Source organism: Plectropomus leopardus, chromosome 9 (assembly GCF_008729295.1).
Source record: "Plectropomus leopardus isolate mb chromosome 9, YSFRI_Pleo_2.0, whole genome shotgun sequence".
Classification (NCBI taxonomy): Eukaryota; Metazoa; Chordata; class Actinopteri; order Perciformes; family Serranidae; genus Plectropomus; species Plectropomus leopardus.
Window position 1 is genome coordinate 4858060 of NC_056471.1, and position 18959 is coordinate 4877018.

At 39.5% G+C, this 18959-nt stretch overlaps 1 protein-coding gene across 1 annotated transcript in view; it reads left to right on the forward strand.

Moving 5' to 3' along the window:
• The first annotated feature begins 2829 nt into the window (after positions 1-2829).
• si:ch211-159i8.4 (matrix-remodeling-associated protein 5) overlaps positions 2830-18959 on the forward strand; it is a 41889-nt gene continuing 25759 nt past the window's right edge. The window contains 3 exon segments of the mRNA XM_042494001.1: positions 2830-3000; positions 10858-10980; positions 13159-13295. Coding sequence (XP_042349935.1) covers positions 10897-10980; positions 13159-13295 — 221 coding nt within the window. The 5' untranslated portion in view covers positions 2830-3000; positions 10858-10896.

Genomic DNA, 18959 nt, shown 5'->3' on the forward strand with positions numbered 1-18959 from the left:
CTGTCACACTATATTTACATAGTTCCTACTAATCTAATTAGAATAGGTTTGATAACCCAAACCGAAGACACATGAGTGGCTTGAGCGGCCCTGTAACTATAGTAACTCACTCGCTCAGGTGCGCAAGAAGAGAGGGAGAAAGCACTGTGCTGCTGTCAGCAGTTATCCATTATTTATTTTTCACGTGTCAGGTCAATGTGAGAATTGGCAGCCCAGTCAAGTTACTATTTTCTTGATTTTTGCGCACGTCACACAGCTGCTCCATTTACATGCCTCGGCACATGTAAACACCAGATTTTATTACAGGACAGCCCATGTAAACAGTTGACCCAAAATCTTCAATCAGATGGATTTCAATCAAATTGGGAAAAAAGTATGCATGTAAACAATGTTTGGACTGAAAGTCAAATATGACTGCAAAAATGTGATATAAAAGCAGAAAAGGGATTCTATTTGGTGGCACACTGGCGTCGTGGTTAGCACTGTTGCCTCACAGCAAGAGGGACCCTGGTTTGATCCCGGGTTGGAACGGGGTTTGGTCCGTTAGCGGGGGCCCTTCTGTGCATGTTCTCCCCGTGTCTGTGTGGGTTCTCTCCAGGATCTCCGGCTCACAGTCCAAAGACATGCAGCTCAGGTTGATTAGTGACCCTAAATTGCCCTTTGGTGTGACTGTGAGCGTGTATGGTTGTCTGTCTATATGTGTCGGCCCTGCAATAGTCTGGCGACCTGTCCAGGGTGTACCCCGCCTTCCGCACGATGACAGCTGGGATAGGCTCCAGCCCCTCCACGACCCTTGCGAGGACAAGCGGTTATTGACAATGAATGAATGAAAGGAATTCTATTTATGGGTGATCATGATCCTCTTTGGAAAAGTATTTATTTTCAACACCAACATGGAGATTAGATTACAAACTGAATGATTTAAACAGACCGTAAAATTTAAAGTATAGGTAATACTTGCACAAACCACTAACATGTAAGTAAAGTAAAACATATGCAGTTAAATCGTATTGGCAGAGGGCTGGTGTTAAACTAATGGAATCAACTGAAGTTATTGCAGACACCTGCAAATGTATGCAGAATCTGTAAGCAATGGTTTAAAATCTTGGTTTTATAAGCATATTGGTTTCTGTTTGTAGCAATAGTATTTACCATTCATATTTTAGGGGCATGTGGAGTGTCAAAAAAGTGGAGTGTATTGGCAGGAATGCAATGTCAGCATCCATCAGCTATCATTTGATGATAATTTAGCCACATTTATTTGTATTAATATGCAGATGTCTGTTTATTGCAAACCGGTTTCACTCCCAATTCATCAAATGCCCACCCAAATGGAGGTGGATGGGTCAAACAAACTCAGGAGTTTCACCCAGGAGACCATTGTTCATGTCGCATGAGAACCAAGAGTCAATATAGTTATGAAAAACTGCACCCTGAAACTAACAACCATCCTCTCTTTTCCTCAGATCACTCTGCTTTCATTTTTATGTATTTTATCTGTCTATCAATCTATCTATCTATCTATCTATCTATCTAAGGTTTAGTAGAGGAGGAAAAGAGAGTTTCCCTCAAGTAATACAATAAAGTATACAGTTGTGCTACAATATGGGGGGGGCGGTATTTGGAATAAAAGGATTGAAATCAGAACAACAACTTCAGCTGCTCCAACAATTTACCAGCAGGCGTTTGCTCCATGTTTTACAAGCTTTGGCTTGTGTAGCACACATGAACAGGCTCCATCTCTTTCTTCTCTAACTGAAGTAAACTACATAAAAGTGGGTACATTAACAAAAGAGCTCTGTTACAAAAGACCCATTCATATAGATTTGTTTAGAGTTTGACTGCAGCAACAAATGAGCAGGTCACCGACTTAAGTGTTTCCAAATGTTAGCTGCAAGATCAAACCTATAACACAGTCAAAATGCAAAATGACTTGTATTTAACCAATGCATGCCAACGGTGTTGTTCTGAAAAGCCCCGACTTTACATTTGTTCATGACAAAAACTGTCTTCAGTCCTTTAAATTACTATGTCAACACAGACAAGGTATGGTTCCTTAGTGTTTCAACACTGTAGGTATTATTTACAGCATCAGGGCTTAATAGGCAATTGGACCTTTAAAACCTTCCCATCCTATTGGATTCACTGTAAATTTTATCAAGGCAGCTCACATGAATGATACTGACTGCCTGCCAACTTTTGCAAAGTACGTGTCAGAGTGTGTAGCTGCCGGCACAGGCTCCATATCTATAGGCAGATTATTATAATTGTCTGTGTTCAAAAGCTGTAATGCACCTCAACAGGGAGAAAAGAGAGGAAGAGGGAGGTGGAGGGTTGGAAAGGTGAGAGCGTGTGAAGAGAAAAACAGGCAGGGAGGGGAAAGAGGAAGAAAGGAGAGATAAGAGAGAGGAGGCGAAAAAGAAAGAGACACACAGGAGTGAGAAAGTGAGAAAAACAGCGAAGAGGAAAGAATAGTGATAATGTTTCCACCAGGATTACTTCTGTGAAATGGAAGTCAAGAGCAAGGGGGGGGGGGGGGCGAGGGATAGTTAAAGCAGAGAGTGGGAGAGGAGATGAATGGAGGAGGTGAAGGAAGGAGCGTAGGTGTAGGAGAGGATGGAGAAGCAGCATTCCTGACCGCACAGTTACAGAACGGGACGCGAAAGAGGGAAAGAAGTTAATCTGAAATCCAGATGCTTTCAGGACCAACAGAGGGTCAAACTAATGCACACACACACACACACACACACACACACACACACACACACACACACAGAAGGCGCTCCATCCCCTCTCTTGCTCTCTCTCTCACAGACCTTGGGACGCTCAGTGGCTTTACAACTCAGCAAACAACCAAAGGACTAAAACATCAACTGGATACTTTTTATGCCTGTTTTTCTTGTAAAACTCTGACTTTCCAGCCTGCCCTGAAGACTTAAGGACTTTGTTTGGAGTCTGTTTTGTACTGTTTATTCTCACCCCTTCTGGAGGAATTTCCAGGTGAGTCTCTTGTGGTTTTTATAATGAGAACTTGTTAAATGCTGCCAGATGTCAAAGCAGCTTTAACAAAGACTATTGTTTGGGTTAAAGTTTTTGTTAGTTACTCAGGTTTTAATAGGGGAATGCTTATTAAAGATTGATCTCTCATGCTGTGATGCAATGGCATAAACATTTGCATGGGTTGAGTGTCATTTCCAACAGTTAGCTGACAAAAGTTGATGTACAGGTGGTGACTAATTGTCCTCATCTGAAAGTGTCAGCTGAAATATGTTGAGGTCGTCTACTGATTGTCAAAACGTTGCAGAAGTGACACTTTTAGAGCCACATTTGTCTTTGCAACTTTGAAATCTGATTTTATACGGTGACATATGTGGTTGGTGTCACAGTAACTCTTCTGTTGATTTAATTGAGAGAAATTAGCAAGAGACAGCAGTGCAGAGCTGTTTATTTTGGTCTACTGAGCATCTCTTTGTCCATAACTGTTGGGAAACTGTGAAATTAGAGCTCATCTTTAAAACTTCCTGTGTAATTCTGACCTATTTGTAACCTTTTTTGCCTATCATCTACCAAAAAGGTTGCACAAGATTCCCATATGAATAGCATCTGAACCTGCAACTATTTATACTTGATATACTGTGTGCAAGACACAGACATTGCTGTCAAACACAGCCTGTTTTTGTCTGTTTACTATAACCGGGTTCTTTGGCAAACTTCATTTCAATCATATTGGTACCAATGTGCACTTAAGGCAAACAGACACTTTGTATAAATACTCTTAAGTATTTATTAGCTACACACAGCTTTGTTTTACTGACTTAGAAAGACCAGCTTTCAGTAATAACAAGCAACAGACACAAGAAAGCTTGCTAGACTTTGCCCAGATAATAAAAAGTATTTTAGATTTGCAAAAAAGCCACCTGAGCTTCTCTCCGTGCCGCTGCAGCAAGCCATGATAAACTTTGAGAGATTTACAGCCAGTGCTTGGAAGGAATTCTCAAAGGAATCTGCCTATTAAATAGTTTAAGCGATCAATTAAGGTCAGAGGATTTTCTTTCTTATCCCATAAATTTAGTGTAAGTGAAAACTTTACTTTAATGACACAAAAAGTACATTTGTTCCATATTTTTACCCATTACATATTTCATAACGCCTATAAAAAAAGACTCCTGAAACCAATGTGGACTCTATCTACCCTCCGAAGTCTCTAAAGAAAATGAAAAAGTCATGTTTCTATGCAATAAATTTAAATAAATTACCATAAGCCAGACGCTGGTGAAATGAGTGGGACTATTATGTTACTTCCTTGAATATTTTAAATGTAAGTGTTCCAATATATGTCTGTGAATCATGAAGCATAACTGTTCAACTTACTAAATAACCCTTTGGAGACATAGCTGGTATAGGACAGCAATGCTCTACACATTATAATAAAAGAGATTTCTGAATGAGTATATATGGATAGCACATGATATCAGAGACTTGCATGAAAACATGTGGGAATCATATTGTAGTCCTCTCTTGACATGTGTTATCTTGAATGGAGCAGCTTTGACTTGGCTGGCAGTCAGCGTAATGCTTTTGACATGAAGATGTATTGGCCTCACCTCAGACATTCTTAAAGGAATACACCATGTACTAGGGAGACTGGTTGGGCTGTTGATCTGTTTTAAGTGGTCAAGTTAAGACACCAACATTTGCCAAAAGTGGTTGACCAGCAGTGCCGGTCACTGGACATTTAAAAAAAAAAACACATGGTAATGTTTTTCTTCACTGCATCTAGTATTATTCCAATTACACCATTGTGTTTTAGGCTTTGAGAAAGGCAATAGTATGTCTTGCTTGTGTTAGGAAAATGTAGTTGACTTTCAGTTACTTTAGTGCCAGCATGAGCAATTCAAAGCAGCTATGTTTCAGGAGTTTTTTAAAATAACTGAAATGTAATGTAAGTCTATTAGATCGCATAGCTCTATGTTATAAACAACACAAACATCAACCTTTTCCTCCATTGGTCAATAAAGCATTGTAGTAAAAACACAAATGTTACCATTAACAATGTCTGTGAATGGGACATAATAGCAACAACAACAACAACAACAGGTTGCATTGTTTGCGTATAAAAGGGTAGGCACCCAAAGTGCATTGGAAGCAAGCAAAACATGTAAAACACATTGACGACAATGCAAAAAAAGGTGCTTAAATCTCTCCTTTGGCTACCAAGGTGTAGGAAGCTAGGAAGAATTAAACATTTCTGGCACTTTATTTATCTTGGTATTCACAGTTTCTGCTGAATTAGGTTAGCATAACATTATACTCACCACCACCTAAATGTGGACAAAGCAAACACAACCACTGCAAGATACAAGCCTTAGCTAGCTAGTCTTGTGCTAGCACACATAAACAGCCTAGCGATCAGAAACTATTGTTGAATAGTAATAGTAGGCCTTGTGCAATATGCCAACAGTTCAACTGCGTTGAGTCATAATGATGTTTCAGGTTAACAGCTTACAGCACTAATACAATAATATGATAGGTGAAGGCTACAGGTATTAGTCTATAGGCAAAGCAGCTTTAAATTGCCCACAGACCAAAGTTACCTAATAATGCCAAAACTCTTAAAGGGAAATGGCATTTTTTAACCTATGTTGGTTTACTTTGGCTACTATACTCATAGGTAAGCATAACAACTATCTACCAATAGATAGGTATGTTACTAATGGAGACGTGGATATACTCCCCTATATATTTCAATGGCTTTTTGGCTGATCGGTGTAAAAGGCCAGAAAAAGTTGTGGGTATTCCCCATATAACTATGTACCACTACACTACTGGATAAGCATCAAAATTTATTTTGGCTCTTTGTAATGTGGTGGCAAAAGTCTGTGGGGTGGGGATCTCAAATCCTTGGCCAGTGAAACCAAAACTGGCTAAAAACCACAAGGTATATGTGTGAAGTATATGATTTTCATTTGTTAAGTTACTTATTATAGACAGTTTCATTCTTCTTCTCAATACTTCTCATACATCAACTATAATGTGTGTACTTTTAAACCAAATAAAAAATACTCCACTTTGAACTAGTCAATAATCTGCTGTTAAGGTTCCTATGTTTTTGCTTAATACAGGTCGATTAAAGTTGTTAGATAAGAAAACAGAATCATATAGAAAGACACCAAGGAAGAAAGGCTATATTTTGGCAGGATATTGAGGAAAACCCCTATGTGCCAGGGAACATATGAGTTTGATAAGCAGGAGATCGGACAGTGCCCTGACTCTCTGACTGGAAGTACTTTATCTCTGTCAGGTGAGGGTCTGGTAAGGGCCCTAAGTGATTTTATTGAGCAGGGGAACCCTTTTCTCATCTCATCTGTTTTCTCTTTCCATTTTGCTGTCCTCTCCTTCATCATACTTTCCCTCCTCTTCCTTGATCCTCCTCTCTGTTTTTACCCTCTCTCCTCTCATTTCCTTTCCTGCCTTCTCCCTTTGTCTCCAAAGTGCTAACATGGGAGAGCTGGTAAAGCTATTATTAGAGGAGAGCAGGAGCAGAGAACTAGATGATTTACATTGTTTTACCTGTGATCATCATAACCTTTGATACTGGAGACTAACTGAATAGACACCTTTATTGCTGTGTAAAGTCAAGGTATGAGCTGCTGCAGCTGCAGGTTTTAGTCCTACCTGAGCAATATTGTAAGTGAGGGTCCCTCTGTGTAACACCTCATAAAATGCATCCAATATCCTCTCAATGTGTTATTCAAATTATAGAACTGATAACCACATTTACACAGACAATATGGGACATCCATCATGTGCCATTGGTATAGAATATCAGATAATGTCAGATACTAGCTTTTTAAAACTGTTGAGCATGATTTTTTATGATTGCGGCCACAAGGTGGCAAAGTCATTAGAGACCTGAGAACAGAAGTTCAAGCTCTTGTGACATGGAGAATCCCTCCTGCTGCTAGATTATAACTGACCAGAACAATGAGCTTCTGTTAGTTGACCTTTGACCTCTGACCTCCCTGTGGAGGATGCAAGAGGAAAGGATCCCCCTCTGTGCATCAACAAATGATTATTATTATAGTGGTGGTTAATATACATACAGTATACTGTAGCAACTGCTTATTGTTTGAGTATAAAAGTTGATTCTTGATCGTACAATTTAGCAAATCAATTTTCATTGAAAAGTGTTGTAATCTATATTTTTAATTAACAATGTTTCAAATGACTGCGTGTTTGTAGGTGTTGCTCGCAGTGACAAACCAACAGAGAATTATCAACCGATTCTGCCTCTCCCCTCAGCTATACCAACAACTGAGTCTTTTTACATGTTCTGTACATAGTGGTGGCATGTATTGTGTTGAAATTACATGTTGGTGGCACAGTTAGGTTTAAGAGCTAAAACAACTTGGTTGGGTAGGAAAAAGATTGCGTTTTTGGTTAAAGTAACTAAATTAGTTATATACAGGACTAAAGTACTTTGTAATGTCACAAAAGTATGCCATGTAACATAATGTAACTACATAAAAAATGTAAGTACACAAAGTAAAGAGAGGGTCATGTTGACTTTGAATTTCAAATGGGACTTAAAAAGTGGTTTATAGGGTGAAAGTCCTGTGTTTGTTAACCCATCCACCACCCTGAGGATCCTAATTGACTACATTGTTTCTGTGATCCCTGTTTTATTTGTCATTTCAACACAATATGTGCTAGTACTACATACTGCGGATTTTAACTTGTCATGGTCATTTCACATATTCCTGTGAGACCAGGCTGAGTTTGTTATTTCTTAACAAGAGGTGAATGACCTTTTGTAAACACATTTTTGTCCCTCAGGATGAAGTGTTATTATTTGGTGAGCCCCTGACTTTTAATCATCAGGTCTTTTTTTTTTAAATTTTTTATTTTCCCAATACTTTTGCTGATGACCAAATTTCTGTAAAACTAAGACAACCCCAGCTTTACTGTGTCTTTAATGCTAATTAGCATACTAACATGTCAGATGGGGAACATGATGACAAAATATACTCTATAAACATTAGCACATTAGTAAGCCAACCTTAGCATTAAGCTCAAAGCATTGCTGTGCCTAAATGTGCCTTCACATGCTGCCAGCGTGGCTGCCTTGTGACATGTTCTCACATGCTGCTGATCTAAAGTGGACTTTCGTTTTTAAACATTATGTTCTGGGATGCAGCTTCCATGATATCAACAAATGCACTTGGCGGAGATAATGCGGCACATGATTATGTTTAGACAACATAAGCACATGGCAACCAACACTTAAATCAAAAAACACACATACTGGCACAGATGATTAGTGTTAGGGGAACAAAGCTAATGGTAAGGTGTAGAAAAAAAACAACACATTTGGACGGCAAGTAAACACTGGATTCCTGCATGAAAGTCCAGAGTTTGTTGGACCCATCCACCTACCAGCAGCATTTCAATGTGACAACGCTTTGCTGCGTTTCATGCAGATGTAACAGGTGCTGTCCAGCCACGTTCTCAAGTGACAGTACCTGTGATAGTATTAGGCAGCAGCCGGCCATACACATTTAATATGCATATATAATATATGTATAATAACCCCGTGACCATTCTGTCCGACCACGTTCTTATCTGACGCCATCCAGCAGCATTTCATACACACATTAAAAGGTGCCTTCTGCCGTTTTGAACTGACACCAAAATCACTGTCAAAGCGGCAGTGTCTGAAGAGTTTGAAATGAGAAAGGGCTGCTCTGTCTGTACACTTCTGTCAACCGGACAATAATGTAAAGTAAATCAGAATACATACACTTCCCATTCACTCTAACAGTCATCCCAGTAGTGAACATCATATAGCAAAGCCTACATGACCTTGGCTGACACCTTGTAGACAACGGTATACAAGCTATCACTCAGAGTAATTGTTAGAACCTGAAGATAATCCTTCTGTTGGAAACAACTCATTTGAGCTGAACTGTCAGCACGAATTAATGCAGAGTTTGACTGACCTCTATGTAGGTTAATGTGTTTGTCAGATTAGGAAGTCCAGAACGGTGTGTGTGTGTGTGTGTGTGTGTGTGTATATGTGAGAGTGAGAGTGAGAGAGTGAGAGTGAGAGAGAAAGAGCCTTAACAGATTTAATAACAGATTTAATAACATTGCTTTGGCAACAATGTAACAAACATTCATGTCAATAAAGCTGATTTCAATTTAAATTTGAATTTGACCGAGCCTGACTGTCTCTCGCTCTCTCTCTCTCTCTCTCTCTCTCTCTCTCTCTCTCTCTCTCTCTCACACACACACACACACACACACACACACACACACACACAGCTGTTAGGTGAATTAGCCTCCCTGTGTGGAGAGAACGCAGAGATAGAAGTGAAAACCAGAAACCCCAAACTGGCCTCTAATGACTTCAAAATATGTAGGTGATTTGTTTTGTTCTATCTGTGAACGCTTCTCTTTCTCTTGCTCCACCCATTTCTCTCTCCACTCTGAGTTTAACTATTAGACTGTTTGTGAGTGTGAGTATGTGTGTGTGTGCGCCCGTGTGTATGTAATTAGTATGTAATTCCCTCAAAAGAGCGTGTTAACATTTAAACCAACACATTGACTGCCAAACAATCTGGCACTGCAGCAAACCACAACTGCCAGTGTTAAGTGGTTATTTTCTACTCTACTGTGTACTATCTTGTGTATTGTGCAGAATTTGTTTGAGCTACCTGAGTGTGACTTTGAGTCATTAATCCCCAATGCTGACAGATAATGTGTATTGTGTGTCTTAGAATATACACATATTCCTACCTGTAGTTTTGGACATGATTATGTTGGATAAAAAAGGATTTACACTCTGCTGAGTCCCCAATGAAGAGGCGTTGTGAACAAGGGCAGGATTTAATCGAGTGTTCAAACCTCCCTGACATGTTTTATCAACCTTGAGGGCGAATAGTTTGGTATTCAAAGAGCTGCTACAGTTGTCAACTCACTCAGCCATAGGGATTTTTTTCTCACTGCTTTAACTTTTTCTCTCAGTCTAACTTATGGTATTGTGGATTTTCTTTCTGTCTTTCTTTCTCTTCAATTCTCTAATTTATTTCTCTTTACCTCTCTAACATTTGCAGGTGTACTAGCTTTGGCATGTGAAAAGTGGTAATAAATGTGTAGCATTTTGCTACTCATTAGGTAAATTTTCTTTTTCATCCTGTTTAGTTGAAGTTAAATACCAAATTTAAGAGTCAAGTATTACCATTTCCAGAACATATCAGGTTTCAATACAGGTGTCGTGTGTATTACTGTAACAATGGATCATATGAAGATGTGTAAGTGAAAGCGGTTGCTTGTCATAATGAACCAATGCATAGCTATCACCCAAGTCCACTCTGTGATGATTTTTAGCCTCTTTTAGGTCATTGTTTCGGTTTATGGCCCACAACTTTAGTGCTTTGGTTAATGGTAAGGGACTAGTTAATGAACATATTGGAGCATTTAGCTGCTGGTTAGATATTTCTCCATGTCTGCTGGATGTGTAAACCAATATATTGTCATCCATTCATCCATCCATTGAACCAAACTCTTTATATTGCCCATCCATCATCCATCCATTGAACCAAACTCAGATTGCCCATCCATCCATCCATCATCCATCCACTGAACCAAACTCTTCATATTGCCCATCCATCCACCCATCCATCCATCCATCCATTCTAAAAACTGCTTGCACAGGCAGCATAGTGGGTCATTTACCTGCAATTACCGTGCACATAGATCAACAGCAATATCACACTGAGTCATGCTGTGCTTCTAATGTTTGGTTATTGTTGGCATAAATCTGTGCATCTAAATTGCTTTACCCTCTTCCTGCAGATGTATTCATGACGTGAACCTTCAGACAGCCATCCAGTCATGGCGCTGTGGTGGTGTGCCAACATCTGCAGGTTGGCCACAACATGGTTTCCCCTGCTCATCTCATCACTGCTATGGCAAATGGTAAATCTTCATTGCAGAAGCTCTCAACTTCTTAAAGTAGCCAGTGCTCAGTTGATTAAATTAGCAAAGCTTGACAGATAAAAGTCACTTACAACATCACACTAAAGGGTAAATTCACAACAAGAAACCATGTAATTCTCAAAGCACCCACAAAAGGTGAAATGTAACCCTAAATGTGCTGCCAGGTAAAAAGCATGTCAATGCTTCTGTGCTATTTGCACATTTCTAAATTAGGCTCAAATTTAGTCACTTTCTATGGAAATAAGCCTCACTACAAAAAGTACAATTCACAAAGATCAGCTCCCATAGCTACATACAGTTACAGTGAAATTATTAGCTTCTTCAGAGAAATGGCAGTAACTGAAGTGCATTGATAAAGGTTTTCATGTCCAGACTTTCCAATAATCAAATCTGTTGCCTGAGGTATTAAAGAGCATCTCTGCACATAGTCGGTCAGGACCTGTGGCTCACAGTCTAAAAATTTCAGGGCTTTTTTCTCTCTGTCGTTGTTCTGCCTTGCATGTTCTTGGCATAAAAGGCAACAGCAAAACTTTGCTGCATGAGTAAATTGCAATCAGATGCGGGGCATATTGCACTCAATTGCAAAACTTAATGGGGAATATCATCAGCTTATAACTTTTTTTTTAATCATAAAAAAGAGCCAGCCTACTACAGGCTGTTTGCTGGCTATGAGGAAAATGTGAAAATGTTGTTGTATGAGTCTGTTTTCATTGGGAAACCAGCCATACTCCTTTTCCACCAAATCAGCTCTGGTTTTTGAACTACTTTAATTCAGGAAACCCTGGTGCCCAAACCAGCCCAGGTTTCTAACATTTTTGAGCAGAACCTTTTTAATCAAGGATGTGTCATTAACTGAAGATGTTTCACTATGCACAATGGAAGTAAACAACACTAGCAAAATCATGGATTTCATTTTTTATATGCAAACCTTTGTTCTGTTATTACAGATACTTGTTTTTACGATAAAAGACCAAGCATGCACCAACAATAAATGAGACCAAGGCATGCTCTTTTGTTCTGATGATTTCTCACTAGACTTCTCCATTGTTGCGTTCTCCCTCCTCTCTTTCCAACTTGTAAAATATGACACATGCACTTATCTCATTACGGTTCACATTTCAGGTTAAGAAAACCTGATATTTTGTGGTTCAAGCTGAGAACCAACTTTTCTGGTTCTGAACCAATTTCTTTTTTGTTGACTGCTCTTAACAGTTCAAAATTAGGTATGGCAACCAGGACACAACTGGTTCCATGTTCGTAGAGAAGGGATATCAGTTTCCAATCTCACAGTCATTATTACCCAACTGGCAACCAGTGCTCTTACACATGATTTAATTTTGGTTATGATGTGACCAAAATTCAATGTCAAGATAACATCTAATATCAACTTCAACTTTACATAGAATACTGATGACAGATGATGTTGATATTTTTGGGGGTTTTAAGTTGTGTTGTCAAGTAATCAAAATCCAACCTCTTCCAAACATTTCATGCCAATGTCATATTGAGGTAAAATAATGTCATTTCGTCAGAGTATGGGGAACAAAACCCAGCATCTGCAAAAAGTCATAATGTTAACATCTACACTATGTGGAATGTTCTTGTTCTAGGACAATTACAATATTGTCAACTTGACTGCCATTACAACCAAAATTTAAAGTCTATCCAACTTAAGAGTTCAAAATCTGTCTTACATATATTAACCCCCAGTTCAGCTGTGTAAATTTGGTAACGTTATGAGGCTGAGTAAAACACGACATAAGGATAAAAACAGGAATAAAATATACATTTTCTAAATCTACTGAGGAAATCTTACATTTATTTTGATGGAATGGGGCATATGAGGGCACAATGTGAGTACACCTGGTCTATTTTATAAAAGCCTCAAGTCGATTTCTTCTACTTAGAATTGATTTCTTTCCAAACTGCCAGTGCCTGCACAGGTCTGAACTCATCTGTTTGCTTCTCTTTCTCTTATCTCATCTTTTCTGAATTTGCTCTCTGCTCACTGCTTTCTCGTACCTCCTGTATCATACCTACCCTCATTTATCTTTTCTACTCTCTCTTTCATTATATTCCTAACCTCAATCTGATTGCTTTCTGTTGTTAACCTTCCCTCTCATCCCACTGGTCATTTCTTCCTCCCCTCCTCTGCAGATCCCCCCCATACATGCCATCCCATCCTGCCCACGGAGCTGTAGCTGTCCGGGTGTTAAAGAGGTCCACTGTACGTTCAGACACCTCACCGCCATACCAAAAACCTTCCCAAAAGACACAGAGAGGCTCAACCTCGGGTAAGACTCAATCACTATGCAGAAACACACATGCTCACAGAGGCACTGACACATTGTCATCTATGGCAGCCCATTGAGAAGAAAACTAAACACTCGACAGGAAACCGTATGGAATGTGAAGTAGGTGATTTGTCACAGGAGTGTTTCCTTTGGCCTACAAATGATCAACACTGCCTCTAATAACTCACAAACCAAAGCGCTGAAGCAAGTGCTTTTTGGTTGTCAAAACTTTTCTTTTGAGATAACTCCTCCATGCCATGGATCCAACAAAGGATTTACTGTCTTGCCTTAGAGGGTGAAATCATGAACACATACTGCTGCACGCCATTGGTTTATCATAAGTCAACCTTTCCTAAAAACAAAAGAAGGCAATTTTACACCAAAGAGGGCAGTCCCATCAGAAGGATAATCAGCAAGCAGCCTACGGGGCATTTAATGTGACATCTGTTTTGAACCCAGCAGATAAGGGCTTAGTACCAGCATGTGGTACCAAACTGACTCCCGAGGGAATAAATCTCCTAATCACTTCCATGAGGACCAAGCCTTCACTGCCCTCCAGCAAAGCAGAGAAATAGCCCAGCCACTGTTTTGTATGTAGCAAAGTGCTTTGTCTAATGACTGTCTCCAAACAATACATATTTACATGGCAATCTACTTGGCAAGCAGCAGCCAAAGCTACACTATTGTTTGCAGCAGGCTTTTCATTTGCATGGTGGGTTTTATTTTGAGAACAGATGCATTATCACAGCAATTCAGGTGCATTACATTTGTGCTAAGAATGGCTCACTTCATAGCCTCATTTGCACCGCACAAAAAACCCGCTTGCATCTGACTTTTTAACTCAATGGGAATGCGTATGATCGGCATAAACACCTGGGCTTTTATTGCCTCCGGCTCCGTTCGGCATTGATGAGAACACCATAAAAGGAAGTCGGTAATTTCAGCTCCTAAACCAGTAAGATGCAATGATGTGCTGTCACAAATTACCATCCATCTCCTCCCAAACTGCGCTCAAACATTATTCCAAATTAGTCTGCACCGAGTTTGAAAGAGAGACTGAATAAGTAAGGCAGCTAGAAAGAGAAGAAACCACTGAAACATTTTCAGAGACCTCTTTTCCAGCTGCTGTCTCCTGTTTACCTGTTCTCCTGCCTGTCAATTATGTTGCACAGACACACCAACAAAACAACCCCCCCCCCACACACACACACACACACACATACACACCATTTGACAGAAAGGCAGGCTAGTGTGCTGCAGGGTGGTATTCTCGAGCAATGGGAATTCAGGCAATTGCCTATATTTAGCGTATTTACCAGTGTTTGAAAAACCCACATGCATGTTCAGTTTTGGTGGGAGAGGGGTGCATAGCTGGATATAATGCTGGGATGTGATAGAGTATTTCAGTAGATAAACAGTCACAAAAGCTGCAGTGCAGCGCCAAGCTTCAGTCCACAGGAGGTAAACTGTCTCCATATGTGCTCCTGCACTGTAGGAGCTATCAGTGGGTTCTAGGTAATCATGGTCTGGAACCAAAACAGAATGCGTATATTATTTTATATAGCCAGCATTACACTGCAGGGATTATGTTAGAAAGGGTTTGGCAACAGCAAGTGTTAAATAAATATTAAATTACACCACCCCCTTCAGGTCAAATTGGATAAAGTGATAGATTCCTACAGCTATAGGTCATTTTTGCCTTTGTTATATGGATCTGATCTTACCATTTTAAAAACATAGTGCAGACTGCTGGAAACAGCCCAAAAACAGACATGGCACACTTAAATAAACGCATGGAATATATCATTGCAGATGCATGACATAATTACGTGATTTTCACATGGCAGCATCATGAGTGAGAGGCTTCTGGGTTCCTCTTTTTGACAAATTGCTGACTCCCTCCCCCAAAAAGTAAGTGTCCAATCATAGCTTAGCAACTATGCAGGCCTGTGTGCATGGAATTGTAGCAAAAATGCTTCTCTAAGTATGAAGACTGTGGAGGATGTTGTCTTTTTTAGCCTCTCAAAAACCAAAACACAAGGGCAAAAGTATAAGAAATGGATTAAAAAGAGCATTGATGTAAGCTTAAAAAGTTAGCGTGTACTAGCTTACTACCTACAGTGACCTAACACAGTGTTACCTTCAAGGACATAAAAACCTCAATGTATCTCCCTCTGTGTGGGAGCCAGTCCTTGAAGCGACTATATCACACTGTTCGATAATGTTAGGAACACTGTTTTTTTGTTGTCTTTTTTTTTTTTTTTTTCACAGTTTTCACACTTCCAGCAACAAAATGGCACAACATTCATCAAAAACTGTTTTTGTTCTTGTAATGTACTGCTGTGGATTGGGCCCAAGGAAAACATTTATTTCAGGCTCCTAAAAAGGCCCACCTAAAAATGTCACTATCAGTTTAAATTTATGCTATATTTGGAATATTTTCATTGCTTTATTTACACACTAAGTGATCAAGACCAGCAACTCTCATGTTCTGCAAAGTAAAATTACTGTTTTTGTCAGTGGAGTCTGGTGGCTTTGAGATAGGGGCCTTAGTTCCCTATTGGAATTCCCTGTCTAACTAAAAGGTAAAGCGATGAAAATCTTCTAAATGCTGCATACTGTTTAACTGTTATCAAATGTTTTAGGTGGCTAAAAACCAACCTGTTCTCACTCTGAACTTGTTTAATACATCCACTCTGCCAGTGCTTCCGGCATACGCGCAAAATGCCAAAAGCCACTTTCCACTTCCAACTAGAATGCAGCTGAGTGTCATCAGAGGAGAACGTGCTTGGACAGAACCAGTGGCATTGTTATTATACACTGACGGATGGCCGGAGAGCACTGGTCACATGCAACATACACAGGCAGCATCACTTGAGAACGCAACGGCTGGATGGAACCAGTCGCATGCACATGAAAGAGAGACAGAGTCAGGTAAAAATGCTACTAGTAACCATGTAATATAACTTGCAGAGTCTGGAGTTCGCTTCCTGTGTAGATGCAAGGATTTTTTTTCTACTTAAACTTAACCATCCATAACTTTGTTGCCTAATCCTAACCATTGTGACTTTGGTTGCCATAAGGACATAAGGACCATGCTGCGTCATCCCACCATGTGCATTTGTTGACATCTCAATAAAGGCATACTGGAGTGTAAACATCTGATGCATAAAGATACCTAAAACATCCTAAGTAGATGCTAAAAGTCACTGACAGAGTGGCTCAATGTGACAAGTTGGGATGAGAACGTGTTGCAAAAACTAAACAACTGAGGTAGTTCTGCTCAGCGTCACTGTAATTTTATATATACAATGCAAGGACTTCCCGCCCGGAAGTTATTGGAAAAAAACTTTCTGATTCAGAATTTAAGTGAGCTGCAAACATAAAAGGTTGGTAAAGATAGTGTTTCAAACCAGCTTATGGAGCTAACTTTAGCTTTTTTAGGTCGCTAGCCCTGGCTGCCTGTCACAGTTTATATTCAATCAGCAAATACCAGTTAGACATGAGAAAGCTGCATCTGTCTATCTCTTTCTGAAATATCTCTTTCATTGTTTCAAAAATGACAAAAACATTTGAGTCACCATCATCACTGTAAACAACATTTGTGCAGCGTGAGAATGACAGCTTGATATGCTTAGCAACAGTAACTAAGGCTTAGTAAACTGTCAAATGCAGAACTGCACATGCTGCTGTCAGTTATGCTAATGGCTTCAACTGTTTGAAGTTGCACTTTTCTATTTCTGATTCCCTATTGATTCCTGATGGTTGTTGTTTGTGTGGGATCGGAGGCACTGTCTGTTACAATGGGAATAAAACAAATTTCTCAAGGACACTCCAGCAGAGCAGACTTTTGGAAGGGGACCAAACCTCTAGGGAGCTAATAGGCTCTGACGTTAGACCACCCTGCTGACTGGGGTGCAGACCAGAGGGATTTAGTGTCTTAATGCAAAACTGTTGGTATATGTTCACACCAGGCATGTTTGGAGTGTTTTATTTACACTTTGGAGCCTGCTTCCCTTTAGTTTGGTATAGTGCTCTTTGAAGCAATGCTCTTTGACTGAAGAGGAACTGTGCAGTGAGTGAAGTGAAGGGTGGTATGGACCACCTACTGTAAGCACCTGGCAGAGTGACAACGGGGCTTAGGATTCAGCTATTTCTCCATGTGCTCTGTCACGATACTGTAATTCTGAATTTTGGAAAAGAGCACAGACTAGTCTGCCATGATTAAAGTTGAAATCAAATTAACTTCCTCCACAGATTACTAATCTAATTTGGTGGTTTTGGGAGTCTCTATTGCATGGTCTAGTTCACTTATTTTTGGGTGCAGTTGTACACTTCGAGTCCATATGCTCAATCTAAATACTTGCATGGGGGGGCATCCAAGAAATTGTGTAACTTTCTAAAGAAAAGAGATGGAAAACAAGCCGGAAAACATGCCCAATTCGCACAGTGATTGGCCAGATGTGTAAAGGTAGGAATATGGAATGTTGAAACTCTCCTCACTTAATTTTCAACCAACTACCTCAGACAGTTTTTAAGTACACCACCATGAATGTCTTTGAGTGAGCCAAGTATAAGCCATTACCCCATTTGTACAATTACCTGTGTAGAGACTGCAAACTTGCAAACAGCTGTAAAACAGCTGTTACTAAAAAAAACTACAATACTGTAAGTAACAGTGCCTGAGGATGAAAAATGGCTATGAAAGCCAAACTTTTCAAACAATGCTGAATTCTACGTCTAAGGATGTCAACTTCTTGACATATACAGTATTGTATATACCAGTTTTCATCTTTTTACTTTCTTTTTGCTATCTAATAAAGACAAGAAAACAAATATTAACCGTGTTCTATTTCTCAGTTGTTATTAGGGATAATAACAATCAATCGATGATCAATTAATCAGTCGTTAAGGATTTAATTGAACGTGTGAAATTTAATCAATTATAGGCTGTGCAATGCTGTCAAAATATATGCAATACTTTGCTGTGAGCTTTGACTGGGGATAAAACGCCTTTGATATTGTTTAAGAAAGAAAAGTTTGGGGGTTTTTTTTCAAATACCAATTATTCAATCATTAATTTTGATGATTAATTGATTAAGGCAAGTGCTTACAATTTGCAAACCTAGTTGTTAGACTGTCTAAAAAAAAAAAAAAAGGATGATATGACAGCTCCTCAAAAGTGATGCCAAAACATCTTGATCATCCCCTAGTGGCTGGCTGTAGTATAGGTCATGAAGTCCATGTTAGCAGATGGGAAATGAGCCACACTAGAAACTTAAAGTACATGTCAAATAAAATTTTCTCAAAGATTGTTTTTGATATTCACGGTAGTACTTATCACCCTGATGTTTGTCCATGCATTTTTCTGATAAGTTTGGTTTTAATTAGTTATTTGATGGTAGAAAGAGGGGATTTGATGTCATGATAGACAGCTGCATGAGCCAATAGGTGTTGCTTGTGATCAGTACTAGTGACTGGTTCGATGGGTGTATGGGTGGGAATTCGGCACAGAGGACACTGGCTCCAAATGTTGTCACCAGTGCAAGATGGCGTTGGCTGTGTCTGGGATATCTTGACTTCATTTTTGTACAGTGGAAGGAAGTTGAGACGCATTATCTATCTTTATAAACAGTCCATGGTTATAACCAGTGTAAACCAAGG